This window comes from Anser cygnoides, chromosome 8 (genome assembly GCF_040182565.1).
Source record: "Anser cygnoides isolate HZ-2024a breed goose chromosome 8, Taihu_goose_T2T_genome, whole genome shotgun sequence".
NCBI classification, from domain to species: Eukaryota; Metazoa; Chordata; class Aves; order Anseriformes; family Anatidae; genus Anser; species Anser cygnoides.
In genome coordinates this window covers 12,796,016-12,813,065 of record NC_089880.1, presented here as the reverse complement: position 1 = coordinate 12,813,065, position 17,050 = coordinate 12,796,016, and the positions used below count along the sequence as shown (strand labels likewise).

General features: G+C 42.4%; 1 protein-coding gene across 14 annotated transcripts in view; it reads left to right on the top strand.

The window, feature by feature from the left end:
- The window catches only part of RASAL2 (RAS protein activator like 2), a 178,211-nt gene that overhangs the window by 119,256 nt on the left and 41,905 nt on the right, over positions 1–17,050 (top strand). For 13 of the 14 annotated variants that reach the window (XM_067001488.1, XM_067001487.1, XM_013191404.3 and 10 more), the window contains 2 exons: positions 3,723–3,829; positions 16,910–17,019. In XM_067001488.1, the coding sequence (XP_066857589.1) occupies positions 3,723–3,829; positions 16,910–17,019 (217 nt within the window). Of the gene's footprint in view, positions 1–2,924; positions 2,962–3,722; positions 3,830–16,909; positions 17,020–17,050 lie in introns of those variants that run through there. The other variant, XM_013191412.3, reaches the window with a different exon arrangement.

The window sequence follows — 17,050 nt, the reverse complement described above, 5'->3', positions numbered from 1 at the left end:
TGTAGGAAATCCAGGAGTCCGAGAGCCACATCCCGACTGGAGGTCAGTGATGCTGCAGCCCAGACAGCTGCCTTCAAAGCAGGGCAGTCCCTGCAGCTGCTTATCACAGAATCTTTAGGGTTGGAAAAGCCCTCCAAGATCATCAGGTCCAACCATCACCCTACCACCAATATAACCCTCTAAACCGTGTCCCTAAGCATCACATCCAACCTTTCCTTAAACACCCCCCGGGACGGTGACTCCACCACCTCCCTGGGCAACCCGTCCCAGTGCCTGACTGCTCTTTCTGAGGAGAAGTTTCTCCTAATTTCCAACCTGAACCGCCCCGGCACAGAGCTACCTTCTGGCCAACAAAACAAGCCCGAGGGCTTTGGTGGAGAGGGAGTGGGGCAACGAGAAGAGGTTGGGAGAGCTCCCTTCCTTGTATCCCTGGGCACTTCAGAGGCATCTGCCATGGCGGAGAAATTGCCTCAGCTAATTGGTGTATGTTACCATGTAGTGTGTAAATATGTATTTACATAAATATTTATTTACATAAATGTTACTGCATATCATCAATATATGAGGGGATAGATTAAAGCTGCCCCACAGGGATGTTTACAACTCATTTCTTTGATGGATTTTTTTAAGGTTGAAAAGGGGAAGATCTGTCTTTTTTTTTTTTTTTCTCCCCCAGAGATTGGGAGGGGATGAGAAGGGTTTCAGACTGTTTCTCCATAGAAACAATGTGATTTATTTGTAGCCCTGGTCCCTGAGAGTGAGCAATGCGGAGAGCAATTGTAATTTAATACTGAGCCTATGAGAGGTGCATTGATTTTTACAGCAGGTGAAGATTATGCAAGAGTAGCCTCTAGCATTGCTTGTGGAGCTGGAGAGGGAACTGTCTAATTTTTTGCTCAGTGATGACAGTATAGATTTTTTTTTTTACACAACTCAGCAAAAATTCTGTTCTAAGGATGTCATGGCAGAATGCCGTTAGTTTCTGATTTTGAGTTAACATCTCTTGACAATTCTGCTCTATCTAGGGCCTTCAGTTTCCTGGGGACTGAGCAAGTTGTCTATTTGCCCTTGCTTTTTGGAAGGGGAAGAGAAGGTAGTTTTATTTTTAGTTTGTTACAGGCACCTCGTGAGTATTTCATTTTCCCTTCCCCATTCGATATGCTTCTGTGGTGGTCTGAGAACAGGAGAAACTCATTTCACTGATGGAGCCCCAGTGGTTTATTTGCCGAGAACCTGAATCGTTCCTGGACAGATGTGGTGGGAAGAGGGAAGGCGAGGAGAGCCGGGCACGTTCCTCGGTGCAACTTCAGCTCCGTTTGCTTTAATCAGAAACTTCTCCTGATCTCCCTGTCTCGCAGAACGACCACCTATTGTTGAAAATCGCGGGGAATTCGGGCTCCTGTTTTCATTTATGACTCAGCAAAGTTAACAGACTGTGTTAAATTACTGAAGCAGCTTTGATGTGATTTCCTGTGTGTGAGAAGTGGAGAAAGCCAAGCCTATTACGTTACTCATTACGATTCAATCTAAAATAAAAGGTGCTTGCTTTACTCCCCGGTTCCAAGTGAATATGTCACTCCCGTTTGCTTTCATTACATTTAAAATGAGAACAGCAAAAGCCATCATTTAAATCCGAGGTAATACGGCTCTCTTTGGGAGAGCTGTGCTTACAGGAGCTGCAGGAAATAAGTTTTTCTTCTTAGGGGAAGGGGGATGCTGGTGGCGGTGTAGGAAAGCACATTTTCGGATGAAACCAGCCGCCTCTGCAGAGGCTGCTGAGGGAGCAGGGCTGACCGTTAACGCAGAAACCCCGGTCTAGCACTGGCCCCGCTCCAAGCATTTTGTTCTCCAAAGGTGCCCTGACAGGGACTTACCCTCCAGCACCGGGCAGGCGATGCCTCCTGAGCTGTGCGGGAAAGTGCCCGATGCTGCTCGTCAGCCGGAGGAGAGGGCTCCCCGAAAGCAGCATCGCTCTGTCGCCGGTACCGGGAGCTCTGGCAGCCCGTGATTTACTTGTTCGGGGCGAGCGGGGCTCGTGCATCATCCTCGCGGTCGGCAGCGAGCCGTCTGCCCTGCCCATTTCCCAGGGGTAGCTGCAGTGAGCCTTACACTTCGCTCCGGAGCCCAGGTTAGGAGGCTCTTCTCCCCGCTTGCAGTCCTCTCCCCATCGATGGTTACAAGCAGATCGAGAGGCTGAGCGTTAGCGGTCTGGTTTTTCAAAAGATAAATATCTACAGCGTGAGACACTAATACTGCAGGGTCCAGATTTCTTAGCCTCTCGTTCAGTATGCTCCATTTTGTCTTTCTTCAAGCATCCATGGGAGATACGTATTATAACTCTGGTGACATGAAAATCCAGAATGCAAAGACACCACAAGTAATATTATCCCTGAAGAAGGCTTTTCTCGGTTTTTCTTCGGTTATTTTGAGAAAAGCGCTGTTCTCGTGGCACCAGCTGGCTGTATATCTCTGTAAACCCTTTTTGCTGCTGTGAATCAGGATATACAGTGAAATTTGCTGTCACGGAGGGAAGCCGGCAGTTGGGCGTCTGTTAATAGCCTGAAAGTAACTAATGAGGATGTGCAGTCGGAGCGATTGATTGAATAGCTGCAGTCCTGTGTGTTTCTTTTTCACTTGCTCGCTCGCTTGCTCTCCGCAAGCTGTGGGAAGGGAGGGGAGCAGAGACCCAGCTTTCTCCTAAGTGGAAGTAGCACGGATCCCCAGGGCCAGGAGGCCAGGAATGGAAGTTTAAGCTGCATCTGTCTTTGAAAGGAACACGGCAGGAGTCAGAATGTCACTGGCTGGAGTCGCCGTTTATTCCTTTTCTTTAGGATTCAGAGGATAACAATAGACTTTCTGCTAGGAAGTGATTTTTTCCCTCCCCGTGTTAGGATGTCTTGTGAAGCTGGATTCCTTTAAGGCTGGCAGTTGAGCTGGAGATGGGCAGCAGTTGCGATAAAGGTATCTGTGTCTGTGTGTATGTGCATGTGTGTGTGTATCTGGCTAGGCATAAAAAAGCATGTATGTGTAGTATACGTGTGTCTGTATGCCAGATTTTTAAAAAAATACTGTATATACTTTGTAAGTCAATAGAATCAGATAGAAGCATATCTTTTATGAATATTTGTGCTCATCGGATCAGCCTGCATGGATTTAAGATGCCAAAGTCGTGTCTTAGTAAGGTCATATTCCCAGAATGAGAAGTTGACCTATTTTTTTTTTTTTTAATCTGCAGAGATATATATGTCATATTACCCGGGTTGTTACAAGTCTTCTGGTGGTTGTAGGGTTTGAGCAAGTTGTGTGGTCATAAAAGACTGAACTTTGACCTCTGTCAAATTGTGTTCAGCTGTGACTAGAACTGAATTTCTCTGTGGCTTCATTTTAGTTATCAGTTAATTATTGCGTTGCTTATGTAAAAAAGAATAATTTAAAGTTCTCTGAATAGTATCTCACAAACAGTGATATACGTTTGGGTGTTGATCTTTACCAGCACTTTTCATGCCTATTGCATCCAGTCAAGTCAGATTCGCAACCTTGAATCTGTCAGTGGAAATGCTGCTGTAATTTAGGGAGTAAATAAGACAAAAAAAAAAAAAAAAGGTGAGTGTAATTCAGCAGTTTAGTACGCACTGGAAACTTTGCTGAGGAGTCTGTCCTGTACAGCATAAAATTCCCCACCCCCCTGCACCCATTCACCCTCTTTTTCTTTTCTTCCTCAGAGGTCCCAGCAGAGAGATCTCCTCGCAGACGGAGCATCTCCGGGACCAGCACATCTGAGAAAACCAACTCCATGGATGCTGCAAACACTTCTCCTTTCAAAGTACCAGTAAGTGTGCCTTTTCTGCAAAGGAGGAATTTTTTCTCATGGAATAAGAGGAGGAGATGAAAATATCAACAGGGCTCTGAAAAAAAATGAGTATTTACTTAATATTTCCAGTTGACCAAGAAGTATTGGTATCAACTGTCATGTATTATAGATGAAATTTCTGGTAGATCTGTAGCTTGCTTATTTTCATTGGATTGATCTGAAGTTGCAAATAACGAAACATCAGTTTAAATATGGGCAGCGACCTATATAAATACTTTTGAAGTCGTCGCCAGGGATTGCATTACGTATTCAATTTTTGACTAGGCAAAAACTTCCTTTATGTTGGTGATAGCATGCTATTTTTCCCTCAAGTCAACAAACTACATAGAAAATTGAAATGTATTTATAGTTTACTCGGAAGCTGGTGAAATCTCTGCAGGTGTGTTAATTGCTCTTTATCTCTTCAGCTTTTGTTGTGAGTTCAGCTGGCTGTGAGTCTGCATCAGATGTTTTAGGCTAAAATGTGGGTTTTCTTGCCCGTGTCAGTCTTTGGTCAGTTTATCCAAGAACACAAAGGCTTTTCTATTATTAGACTGAGGGCAAATGCTTCAAGTTAAAATGAGATGCTCAGTTTTATCATCTTTTGACAATAGTTATTCATGGTTTAAAATATCGTACTTGAATATTGCATATTGTTTCATACCCCTCTCTTTTTTTTTTTTTGGCTAGAAATCTGTCTCATTTAAAGCCGGGGGTGAGGGGGGGAAGTTATCTAGAGAACGTTGTCTCTTCTTAAATTCTGTGTGGATATGGATACCATTTCTGTACCTTAGTGTATATGTTCTTTCCTTGTTTTAGATAACATTCATCCATTTTAAGCACACTTCTTAGCTCACTTTGGATCCAAATGCACGTAAAAGTTGTTTTTTTGATTAAGTTGTATACTATGTCATCTCTAAAAAATAAGAATTTAAAAAGAAACAGCGAAGGATTTGATAGGAGCTATTTAAATTATAACAGGGCTAAGGCTGTCCAGAGTGTATATAGAATATATGATGTCTAAAACAACCTGTAAACTCAGGATTTAATGGAATTGAGAAGTGGAACAGAGCTAAGGGCTATTTCACAACCTGGCTGCTTCCTAACTTCCGTCGTTCAGGGGTGAATATACTGACTATCCATCCTTGGTTCCTTTTTAGAGTCATAGAATAATATAGATCGTAAAAGACCTCTGGAAGTCTCTGATCCACCCCCTTCTTTTAAGCTGGACCAACTTCTATCAGGCTGCTGAGGGTGTTCTCCGGGCAGGTTTTGAAAACCTTCAGGGGTGCAGTTGCACAGCCTTGCTGGACAACCTGCTCTGAAGTTTGGCTGTTCTCATTGTGAAGAATATTTCTTTTGTAGAGGCTTTCTTGTCAGATCATACTTTGAACTTCTAGTATCAATAGATTATTATCAATAATGATAGTGTCGATTGATACTATTTTAATCTAGTTAGAAAAATAACTGAAATAGCAGTTGAAATAGACTATATTGCTTAGTCTTGGAGAGAGAGAGCTTTGGGGGAAATCTTAGCAACGTGTATAAATGCACGATGGAAGGGAGTAAAGAAGACGGAGCCAGGCTCTCTTCTTTGAAGAAGAGGTAATAGGTGCAAACTGAAATGCAAGGAATTCCATTTAAATTAAGAAAAAACCTCTTTTAGTGTGAGGGTGATTAAACACTGTAACAGGTTGTCTAGAGAGGTTGTGGAGTCTCCATCCTTGAAGATGTATTCAAACCCCAGCTGGACACAAGGCCCTAAGCACCGTGCTCTACTTGGCTCTGCTTTGAGAAGGGGATTTGACTAGATGGCCTCCAGAGGTGCCTTTCTACCTTGGCTGTTCTGTGCTCCTGTCTTCCATCACTTCAATGATCTGTTTTCTGGGCAGAAAAAAGGGGTTTTGGTCTAGTTAGATGTGAAGTTACCACAAGAATATTCTGTTATGTCAAGCTCTGAGTTTTTTATGCTGACCCCATATGGTCCATATAATGCCAGGAGGATTTCTGAACTCGGAGAGGCTTCAGAAGTCCTAGCTGCTCTCACCTTCATTTATAAGAAATTCTCTGTTTTCTTTGTCTTCATCTATAAGTAATTGTCCTAGCCTGTAGATCTACGCACGTGTTGTGGTGGTAGCCTGCATCTAACAACTGCAAGCTACTTATCAGCAGTGATTGTTTACTATCTGTACTGTTTATTTTACCTCATTTTTTTCTTTGTTCCCTTTTTTTGGACATTGTTGTTGTTGTTGATCCCATCTTTAAGTAATGTTTTAACATTTCCCTAATCCTTGTCTAATAGTTTTGCAGTACTTCTTAGCTCCTTCCCCCTTCAAAACAAGAACTTTGCAGAATGGTCCTCATTTTTCCCCTGGCAGTTTTTTGGGCTTTTTAGGACTCTGGCAAAGAGGCTCAGGAAGCAGTACATAGCTGCCTTTCTTGGGCATAAACCAGCAAAAAACTAGAAGCTATTTGTGCCACGTGTAGCTGGTATTATGCTGCTTTGTCTGTCCTGCCACCTGTATACCCAGGAGCATAATGCACCCTCCTGTCTTCCTCACAGGGACAAGGCTTCTGGCTCTGGAGGTTTTGTTCTGAATAGTCCATTTATACGCCGGTACTCCTTAGCAGGTTGTGGTGCAGGTGGGGGCTGAGATCACCCTTTTTTAAAACAGGCCAACTTCTGATCTGTTTAAAAGAGCAAGCTGCAATTGAAGTCAGATCTCTTAAGCATACAGATGAGCTCAAACCAAAACTCCTGAAATAAAATACCCTCCTAACTTCGTGGATTAGTGCAGATCTAACGAGTGGATGATAAGGCAGGGAGAGGAGGAATCATGTTTCTTCCTTTGATTTTTACATTAAGAATTCGCCAGCTCTCAGGAGGAGGTGGATGATCTGGACACCTTGTGGAAGTCTCCGACCACTGGTCTGAGAAGAGCTCCAAGTGAAGGATGTAAGGGGTGCCTATGATGGCTTTAAAAATCTTTTTATGAGGTCATCTTTATTTGACAAGGACTTATTGTACACATAATGGCAATGAATAATCAGAGGAGTTACATTTTTGTTTTTCCAAACATTGACACCCACACTGTGAGTTGGGGGGCTAAAAGCAGCTGCAGGGTAAGTGCTGTTCCAGTTATTCTTTCTGTGGACCTGCCTCTGTGCCATACCTCTTCTACACCCTGCTTCAACTTCCGAACAGAAAGCAGCTTAAGGCAGGGGACAGCTTAACCTTCTTCCATACTGATGAAAAATTATGCTGAGACTTCCATAATAAGTTGCTTTAACAGCTTTTTAAGTTTGCCTCTTAGAAAAGCTATTTAAAAATTGTCTTCTCAGTCGGGCAGTGGCTTCCAGCATGTTCTGTGCCATTTTTTTCCCTTCAAACACCAGGCAGTGATACTCACTCAGAACAAGGCATCTGTTTTTTTAATACTGCTAATTGGCATTTGTTTGGCATCTGGAATTTTGATTCATAACAGCATAATGGCCTTTAAGCGAACATTTCCTTGACGAGACATTTTTTAAGTAGTCTCTTCAGTGGCAGCGGTCAGTGAAGGATTTATTTTAAGGGGCTGACGTGTAAAGTTCAGGAAATTTGCCTTCTTACCTCTTGCATGTGCACTGGAGGAAAAGAGATAGATTTAAGCTCCCTGCTGTGTGAAAAGTGTGATTTCAGTAGTTATACCCTTTCTCAGGACTAACCACTTGTGGACCAGCATGTGGAACATGCTTGTTCTGGTTTTGTCCCACCAAGGGGAATACCGCGGGTTCTGCTGATGCTGACGTTGTACAAGCCATACGTGCAGAGATGAGAGCTCTTGTTGCTCGTCCTTTCTTTTCTTCCCCATTTCCCCAAATATCATCTGTGATTAGTCTCCATCTAGGTTCAGTTGTGTTAATTGTCATTTGACAGTTTCCAAGTGTATCTGTGAGGAATACTGACAGGGGGTGGAATGGCACAAAAGGTAGGAAAATTGAGAAGGGGAAATGCGTAAACGTGCTCTCTCACATATAGACAGATGTGTGCTGTTTATAGAGATTCATATATAGGAAAAGTCATATTTTTAATAATGAATATTACTTGCCTGAGCAAATAGGAAGACAGACGGAATCGGCTAGAAGCAGGCATCATGACGCATAGGTGGGCGAGAAACCAGCTTTTCCCTTCCCACACACGCTATGTCCTGGCAGTGCCTCAGTCTCAGTGCATCCCGTTCCCTACTGATGCACTGTTGGGCCCCTGTAGCACTGCGGCAACACACCATGTTCTCTGCCGTTGGAACTGAGGGACCAGGGTAAATAGGAGACTCTTGGCATTTTCAGACCTCCTGAAGTGGCAGGCTTGGAGGGGTATTGGTAAACCACTCTTCAGGCTCGCATCACTCTCCAATTTTGCTTCTTCGGCGTAGGGGTTTAGTGAACTGTTACCACAAACAATATGTCATTCATCCACGTCTGCTGGCTATTAGAAAAGAAGGACAAGAAAGAGGCAAAAAAACAAGTGCATATGAGACAGAAAGCCAGAACATAATCTCTGGAGTAAATAAAATGATTTTTATAGGAACTCTGTGTGAATGTGATGGGAAGACTGATACTTACGGGTTGCCTTCCTTGAGTTGTTTCTAGTCGAGAATATAATTGGATCTATAGAAATACAGTCTGCCTCTTTGCTCTTTAAGAGTACTGCTAAATGGAACAGAAGACAATGCAGCCAGCCTAAGTGAAGGTCAAAGCTTGATGAGATCTCACGGCTGCCCAGCCTCATCTTTTATGCAGTCAGCAAGATTGTTGCCTCTCCAGAGCGCTGCTCTGCTACCGTCATGCTGCCAGGTTAGGACAAGTCTGATCTTTTCTGGCCATGTGACTCGATGGCCTACAAGTACATATTTTTAATTCTGCGACAGTGCCAATGCGGAGATGGAGCTGTTGATTTACATTAATGTGAGGCATCACGGCATCCTTCATGAAAAAAACTGCTCAGAGCTGTCCTCCCTGTTGTAAGATTAACGTTTTTCCTTCCACTTTCCACTCCATCTTTTCTCACAATAGCATATTTGTTTAAATCTGCTTCAATCTTTTTGATCTGCTGTTACGGTGGTTTAGGTTTGTTGGTTATTGCTCCGTGGGTTTTGTGTCTTAAGGAAAAATTGGTTGTCTCCAGGATGCTCACCCAGCTCTCATCCACGTTTTTATTCTGGCAGAAAGGCCATTCATAGGCTTGGTAACCTTCACAACATCTTTCTGCCAAAGCAGATTTGTTCGTTATGTCAAACTGTTCAGAGCTGAGTCAAATGATGGGTAAATCCAGTTTGTGACACCGGCTGGTGGACCTCAACTGCAGGAACATTCTTCTCATTTTTGATGTAAACTTGACTTTATCTAATTCACTTGCAATTAGTGTAGGGGAACTATGAACGTATATAGCTGTAACCACCTGGTCATGTTCCAGTCTGTGCTTGGTTCAGTGGTACTTCAGCGTGTACCAACTCATTCATTCTGTTCTTCACCTCTAAATCATGACTTAGTCAAGTTATGTGCAGTTTCATTAATACTTTCTCTGCAAATCAGTCATTCTCACCCTTTTATCACTTTTCTTGCCTTTTCTTTCTTTTTTTTTTTTTACTTTCCCTTCAATTGACTCACATAGTTCTTGCACTGAAGTTCACGGGAACGTGTGTTACCAGTTTGGGAACGTGTGTTATCAGTTTCTAATTGCTCACAACCCTTTGTGTTATTTCTCTGTCCTTGCTGGCCCTTGCTTCACCTCCTAATTTAATATAGCTCAGTGTAATTAATGTGCTGTTTAACTTTTCTTCCAGATCATTAACAAAGATGTTAAACAGAAGCAGTCATGCCTCTATCCCCACCACATCCCATTGGACGGTTTCTTCTACCTTGACACCTTATCATTTGTCATAATTACTCTTTTTAGATATTCCTGCAGCCGGTTCTCAGGTTTGTGCTACTAGCCTTGTCAAAGCTCAATTCCATTAGTTTTTCTAATTAGTATGTACGCTGTGTTATCAGAAGGTTTTCTGAAGTGTTGGGCTGCTTCCTGGCAGCGTGCCAGGGCACTGAAGAGCCCAGGTCACAGAAATTATTGCCTCCTTCCTGACGTAAGGGAAGGACAAAAATGCAGCCGCCTGAATCCTGCTGGGACAAGCTGAAGGCCACCGCTTGCTCTCCACGTGCTTCACCTGCTGCAGCCCATTTGTTGACAAACACCAGTGTTTGATTAAACACGTTGATAGACTCAGATGACTTCTTTCTTATAATATTTATTGTTTATCACCATTGTTTTGGACAGACTTCTGACCTTTATTCCCCAATTCCAGGCTATGGGCTTTCAAATGTGATCTTTTCTTATGCTAGTGCTTTAAGCAAACAGCTCCCAGGTTCTTTTCCCAGTCGTGACCATGTTAAATGCCTTGCTGAATTGCGATCTGAAAGGCTGTTGTAGCTCTTCCCAGCTATCTGGTAGCTCTTGTTTCCTCATGAATTTTTCAGCATGATACCCAGTGACTTGGAAATTTGATTCCTTTAGTACTTTTGACTGCATATCATGCAGAGTACAGGCAATCTTCCGATACATGTTATTAAAAGATATATTATCAATGTATCCCCGTTGTATCGTTTCCATTCCTCTGGTTTTCTTACTACTGTTCTTAAACATGTTCGTTCTACGCTGCATCCCTTCTGTGGCAGTAGATAGTTTTCATTGGAAAGTCAAAACTGTAATCTGGCCAAATCTGCAGTGCTGTCCCACCAGGGGAAAAATATCTTCCTGATCCTTGCTGTTGATCAGCTTGTGTCCTGAAGCATGATAATTGCTCACTCTTGTTATTTTTAAACCTGACTAATGCAGCTACATATGTTGTTCTTCCTTATATAAACACGTAATCCTTTTTTAATCTCGCTGAAAAATTTGTCTGTATAATATCTTGTGGAAGAGAATTCTACCGGCTGATTTATAGATAGCATTAGAAAAGGTCTCCTGACAATCATTTAAATTTGCTGCCTCTCATGTGAAATTGCCCCTTGGTTTTGTTATGTAACAAGGTGCGTGCTGGGCTTAGTTAATTCCCATTCTATTTGTTTTATACATCTCTAATCCCTTCTTGCTTTTATGTCTAAAATAAATAATCAGTCTTTTAGAATATATCTTTTGGAAATCCCCCTCTTTGCCCGCCTTTAATCAGTTTTTACTTCTGGAGTTTAGTTTTGTTCTGGTTTTGCTGCTCATCTTACGAGGAGATGAGAAGATCAGAAAAGAATGGTGCATTAATGTGAAAGCAATGCCGGATTTCCATAATACCACTTCACTCTGATTGTGCTTTATCCTTTGTTTGTACGCTGGGGATGTTTCTTATTGTCCCCTGCCTGTGCACAAAACACCTCTTCAGTCACATAGTGCCAGGCTTTTGGGATGAGTTGATGGTGGAATTTTAGACCATCTCAAGTCACTGTCTTGTCCTTTATATTGCCACAGAGGTGGATATATAGTGGTTTTCGTCTGCTTTTCTACTGCATGAGTGGCTCGGAGCCTTTTCAAAGGTAGTCATTGCTAATATTTTAGTAATGAGTGTTACTGGGCTCATAAGCAAACTGTTCCACCTCCTTGCTACTTATAGTGTTGGTTTTTTGTTTGTTTTTATTTTGTTCTACAGGGGATAGTAAACTTCACCACGTTTGATCCTCATTCTTGGAATATCCTGCTAGTCATATCGTTCCATTTTATGATCTGGCTATCTCCCCCCTCCCTTGCCATAGCTTTACAACATTACTGGCACCTGAGAGAATTTTCACTTGGCTCCATTTTCTTTTCTTGTTAGCTGCGTTTGAGCAACTTAAGAAATAAGGTGCTTCATGTACTTATAATGAGCAGCAGTTGGGAGGCAGTTCTCTCATCGTCCATAGTCATCTGAGTGTTATCTTTGTAACCCATCCAGTCCTTCCCCTCCGAGAGGACAAGTCTCGTTGCTCTGTAAATGAAGTTGCCCACCTGCTGTTATTAATAATGCATTAGTGCTCCTCATCGAGAATCATAAATGTTCAAGACGTGTTGCAAACCTGCAAAAAACAACGTGTTTGCCTCCAGAAGCGCACAATATAGGTAACGGTGCTGCAAACCACAGCACAACGTATGAAATGACCCTTTATTGTCACCCATTTCACTCTGGTTTGCTTTGAAACTTCCGCTAATAACGTTACATGTTATTGACTGATAATTCATATTGTAGTTATATATATTTTTATTGGTTCATGGGTGAATTAACCTTTGACTTTTGAAACAACAAAGAGAACCATTATTTATTATGCATGGGCTGTTCTCTCCAAAGTGAAGAATCATTATGTCTTTTGGGAGCGCTAGTCGAAGAGTTGAGCAGTCCGTAGTTGGGCTGTCTTTGAATTTGTGGAAGAGTTCATGCGGTGCTGTGCTGAGATTAAGGACAGACAGACAGTTTTCATCTTCGGCACAGATTTCCCAAAGCCAAAGCAGCCCTTAACAATAACCAGTCCTGAGTTCAATATACGTAGGGGTCAGGGGTTACATGTTTTGCCTGTGCAGCTCTGTATGGTAGATAAATAAAAAATAATAAAAAATTAATAAATAATAATTTAATAATAATTATTTAATAATTAATAAATTAAAAAAAATCCTGCTTCCACACTTCTCCTGTGGCCATTTTCATCTGACTGTGAGTGTGATGGGTTGCTTCACTTCCAAATGAGATGAATTGAATTCTCAGTGGAATTGGGTTATTTTTAGATGTTGTATCATTGGGATTTCTTAGCCTTGGGTTTGATGCTTTTGGCTGAGATGATGAGTGCACTCTGAACCTCCTCCACGTGCCCGATTGAGCATGTGGCATTGCTCCTGCTTTCCCTCTGTCTCTCTTTTCCCCTAAGCCCATGGTGCTGAGAGGGATTTGTACTGAGATGCATCCTGTTTGATGTGGACCATCCAGTCTGTCTCGGGAGGGATTAAGGCATGGTTCTCCTACAGTTGCTCTCTCCCTGGACTCCCTTCAAAATACCACATTTACATGGGACTGATCTTTCCCAATTACATCGCAGATAATTTATCCTACCACATATTTTGTATTTTTTACTACGATAATCTCATCATTTCTGGCAGTTTGGGTAATAAGCTCACATGTTTTTTGTCAGTGGGTGCTTTTTCAAGGAGTAAAATTCCAGCTGTTTATAAAAATGTTTCATGATGATTCTTAAAGCTCAGATACATCAGCATTGCATTTAGGCATAAGAACCAAACAGCAGTGTATTTTGTGTTAAAATAAGTATTCAAAAGAAATACCTAGACAATAAGATAAGAAGTAAAGCCTTTTAGTGTCTTTTTAACAGTGCAAGCTACAGTTAGTAGTATTGGCAGAGTTTCCTTCTATTTAGAAGGAAAAGGAATTGTTTTTTTCGTTAGATGGTTTGTTGCAGACTGAAGTTTATTTTTTCAACTCTGCATACTTTTTATATCTGCAATCTGCATTTAAAAGGATTTCTGTTGGCAAACGGAAGTCAAAAAGCTCGGCTCAGTTCTGGCACATGTAAATTTCTTGTTCTGCTCCCAGGTTGTCCATCTGGAAGCGCTGGCCCTGCATGAGCTGCCAGCAAGGTGCAGAGAGCAAATATTACAAATGTTTTCAAGTGTTTTGAGGATCACCAGTAAGCATAGTCTTTGTTTGAATATTTTTTATTATTGTGTTCTTACCCTTTTTTGTTATAGTCAGTCCTGGATAGCCTCATTCAATCAAAGATAAGGAACAATCTGTGAAGGAATAGATGATGTTCAATTAACCCAAGAGTATGTTTCACTGATGTTTAAGCAATGACAATTTAAAATTGTGTATCCTCACAGAAATGACTTCATGGTCCCTCTCTGAGTGGGTTTTGGATTGATTCAATATAAATACTTTTTCACCCTTGCTGAATTGGGTCGGCTTTGTCTTATTTGTCCTTAAGGGGAGAAAAACATTTTATTTCGCATTTGCAATCTGAGTAGCCTGAGAGGTACTGGAATGAAGCCAGGGTCCACCAGATCTGAATCCCTGTAGTTGGGTTTGTTACCTTTTGTGCTGAGAGGTCAGAATACATGAAAGTGCCTTTGAAAGCGCTTTACATCCTCTACTTGAATTCCAGCAGTGGCCCCAAGAGAAGCCCAAGAGCATCTATTGATTACAGGGTTTTTTTCAAAGGCACTTTTTCAATACCAGGACCAAGAAAAGTGTGGGAACGTGGGTAGAGTTTGAGTGGCATACACAGCTAAAAACACATCTTCCTTTTTGACAGTACCTTTTCCCCCAGCACACTATGTAGATTGGTTTTGGGAGGTACTGTCTTGGTATAAGGTCATTTCTTTTGCCCTTTATTTTGTTTCAGTAGAAAATAGCAGCTTTCATCTCGGAGGAGCCTGCTGGCAAGCCTCAGAAACTGAAGGGCAGCCTTAAATGTAGCACTACCTTCAGATGCAAAAATCAGATTCCTTCTTCCTTTGTCCTACACGGCACCATCCCAGAGGCCGCAGGGCACCCTAATCTCTCTGTGCTGCCCACCGACAGGCACTTCGTGGGCTCTGGTGTGAGCCAGCAGGTTATTTGCTACACAAGTATTTGGGAGAGGATGATCTGCACGTGCTGGAAAGATCCTACCGCCAGCTTCAGGAACAGATTAAGATTTTAGTAATGAATCAGCCTTCAAGTCTCAGTGGAAGAGAGGAGATGCTCCATCTTACTGTGTTTGGAGAGAGAGAACCCACGGAACTTGCAAGTCTGTACAGAGAGTCCAGGTGTGCAGTTCTGGGAAGGATTAGCTACAGAAGTGAATTATATGAAAGAGGAACAAACTGAAGGTAAAGGGACCAAGAATAACATGAAAAAAGGTAGAGGGGGAAGAAAGGTAGAGGGGCGTTGAAGAAGGATGTTCCTGTTAAAAGGAAAAGGGTAGATATCGTTTCAAAAGGAGCACTGAAAGTACGGGGAGACAAAGACAAAAGCAGAATTGGGAAATTGGTTTGGAGATGCTTATAGATGAACCTGACCAAATGCTGGTTTTGATGTTTGGAAGCGATTTTGTCCTCCAGCAATTAACCTGGCATCCCTTGATGAGAAGAAGGTAATAGCCCTTTCCTTTGAATACAGTAGATAAATCTAATTTTCTTCCTCAAGAGGTGAAAGACATGAGATTTTTCAGGCTAAAAGATTACAGAGAATGTCTTGTTTTGCTGTGATGGCCTAATTCTTAGGAGTCTGTAAAACGAACAGGTTGGATGCTTCCGTCTGGTTGAGTCACCTGGAGCCAATAAAACACTCTTGCTTTGTCGGCGTTCTGTGTAGGAGAGAACAGAAGACCTTGTTGTCTCCAATTCGCTGACTTGCGTGTTACAGGAGGCAGCTGTGGGCAACATCTGTCACCTGTCCCAAAGGCAGCTTGAGGGGCTTGCTTTGCAAACATCTTGAAAGTCGCTGTACTTGACTTCTCTCCTAGCAGAGCATAGATGGTGGGACAGAGGGCTAGCCCCAGCTGGCTATCGCTGTCACCACACCTGTCCTAAAGCGGGGCTGTAGATCTGCCTGTTCAGTCCACGCCAAAAGAACATTCATTTTGAGCAAATTGTACCAACCAGCCTGTAATACTCTTAACAAACGTCGTTTCACTCGCATGCATTTGGGAAATCTCCTGATGGCAGTGCTCTACGCAGCTGTTCCGTGAAGGAGCAGAAGAGATTCAGCCAGTAAAACGTTGCTTAATCCTATGGATTAAGAACATTTATATTTGCTTTGATCATACCAAAGAATGTATGTGCATGCATGCGTGCAAGCTCCGGAAATATTTTGACATAGTTTGGTTTTGCATATTGCATAAAGTAATTTAAAGGGCTGGAGGAGAAAATCAGACGTGCAGGTGTTGAAACACTTCTGTGATTTCCCCACCCGTACAGATGCACGCACCGTTGTGTATCAGTAGTGAGTTGCACTCGTACCGCACTGGTGGTAAAACAGCTGTAGTTCCTGCTGATGTCTGCAGGGGGATGACTGCAAGGAGAGGCTGAGGTCTGGTTTATCTGGGAAAGAAGAGGCTGAAGGGTGATAGAAGGCAGCCTACTGCCATGTAAAGGGGAGTTACAAAGGCGATGGAGCCAAACTTTTCTCCACTGAGATGTTCTGCAGAGGCAGCAGCTGCAAATTGCTGCTCAGGAGGTTTGGATGAACACACACAAAACTTTCGCCGGAAGGTAATGTGGCACTGGATTGAGTTGCCCAGAGGAGTGGTGAAATCTCCATCTCCAGAGGTTTTCAAGGCTTAGCTGGACAAAGTCAAAGCGAAGCTGACGTGGTGTTGGCATTACAGCCACGTTGAGCAGGAGGACTGTGTGACCCCCAGAGATTTCCTGCAGCTATCGTGTCTTTGGTCTGCAATTGTTCGGTGAACTACCATAGTTCAGAAGAGAGATTAGTTGAAGATTTGGTATTTTTAGAGCATAGGTAAATTTTTGAGTTGATCTTTGCTTTAAATCAGTTTCAGGACTAGTATCTGAAGTCACTAGTGTGTGAAATATTTTGAGAGTCTCAGTTTTGGCTAGAAAGGCTACTGAAATTACTCATTTTTGTAAGACTGACTTTCTGTATTTAAGTGCAAAAGGAGAACCTAGGTGCAACTGTGGGTGCATAAAAAAAGACATCTTCGAGTCTTAATCTGACCATGAATTGGAAACATGGCATGTAAAGGGAAGGTGGGACCTAATACTGATATCTAAGACCATCCTTATTAAATGATTATTTTTTTAACCATTTGTATAGTAGTTGTTATTCACTGAAGTGCACCTGTAACATGAGAAGTGCTAATTACTGCAATATGAAGCTGTCATGAACTGGAACTGTATAGTATTGCCTTTGTGCCTAGAGGAATCCCAATACAGCACATTCCTCATAATTGTAGTCAGCAGGAATTATTGCTGAGTTTGGACTCGGTGGCGGTGCATTGATTGATTTATTACTGGCATCAGTTTCCCCATTTCACTTCTGTGACTTCTCATTTTAGGGCTTCTTCAGTAAACGTCTGAAAGGGTCCATCAAGAGGACAAAGAGTCAGTCCAAGCTGGACAGGAACACAAGTTTCCGTCTCCCATCTCTCCGCAATGCTGACGACAGGTAAGGTTCGGTGCATCTCCCAAAGCAATCT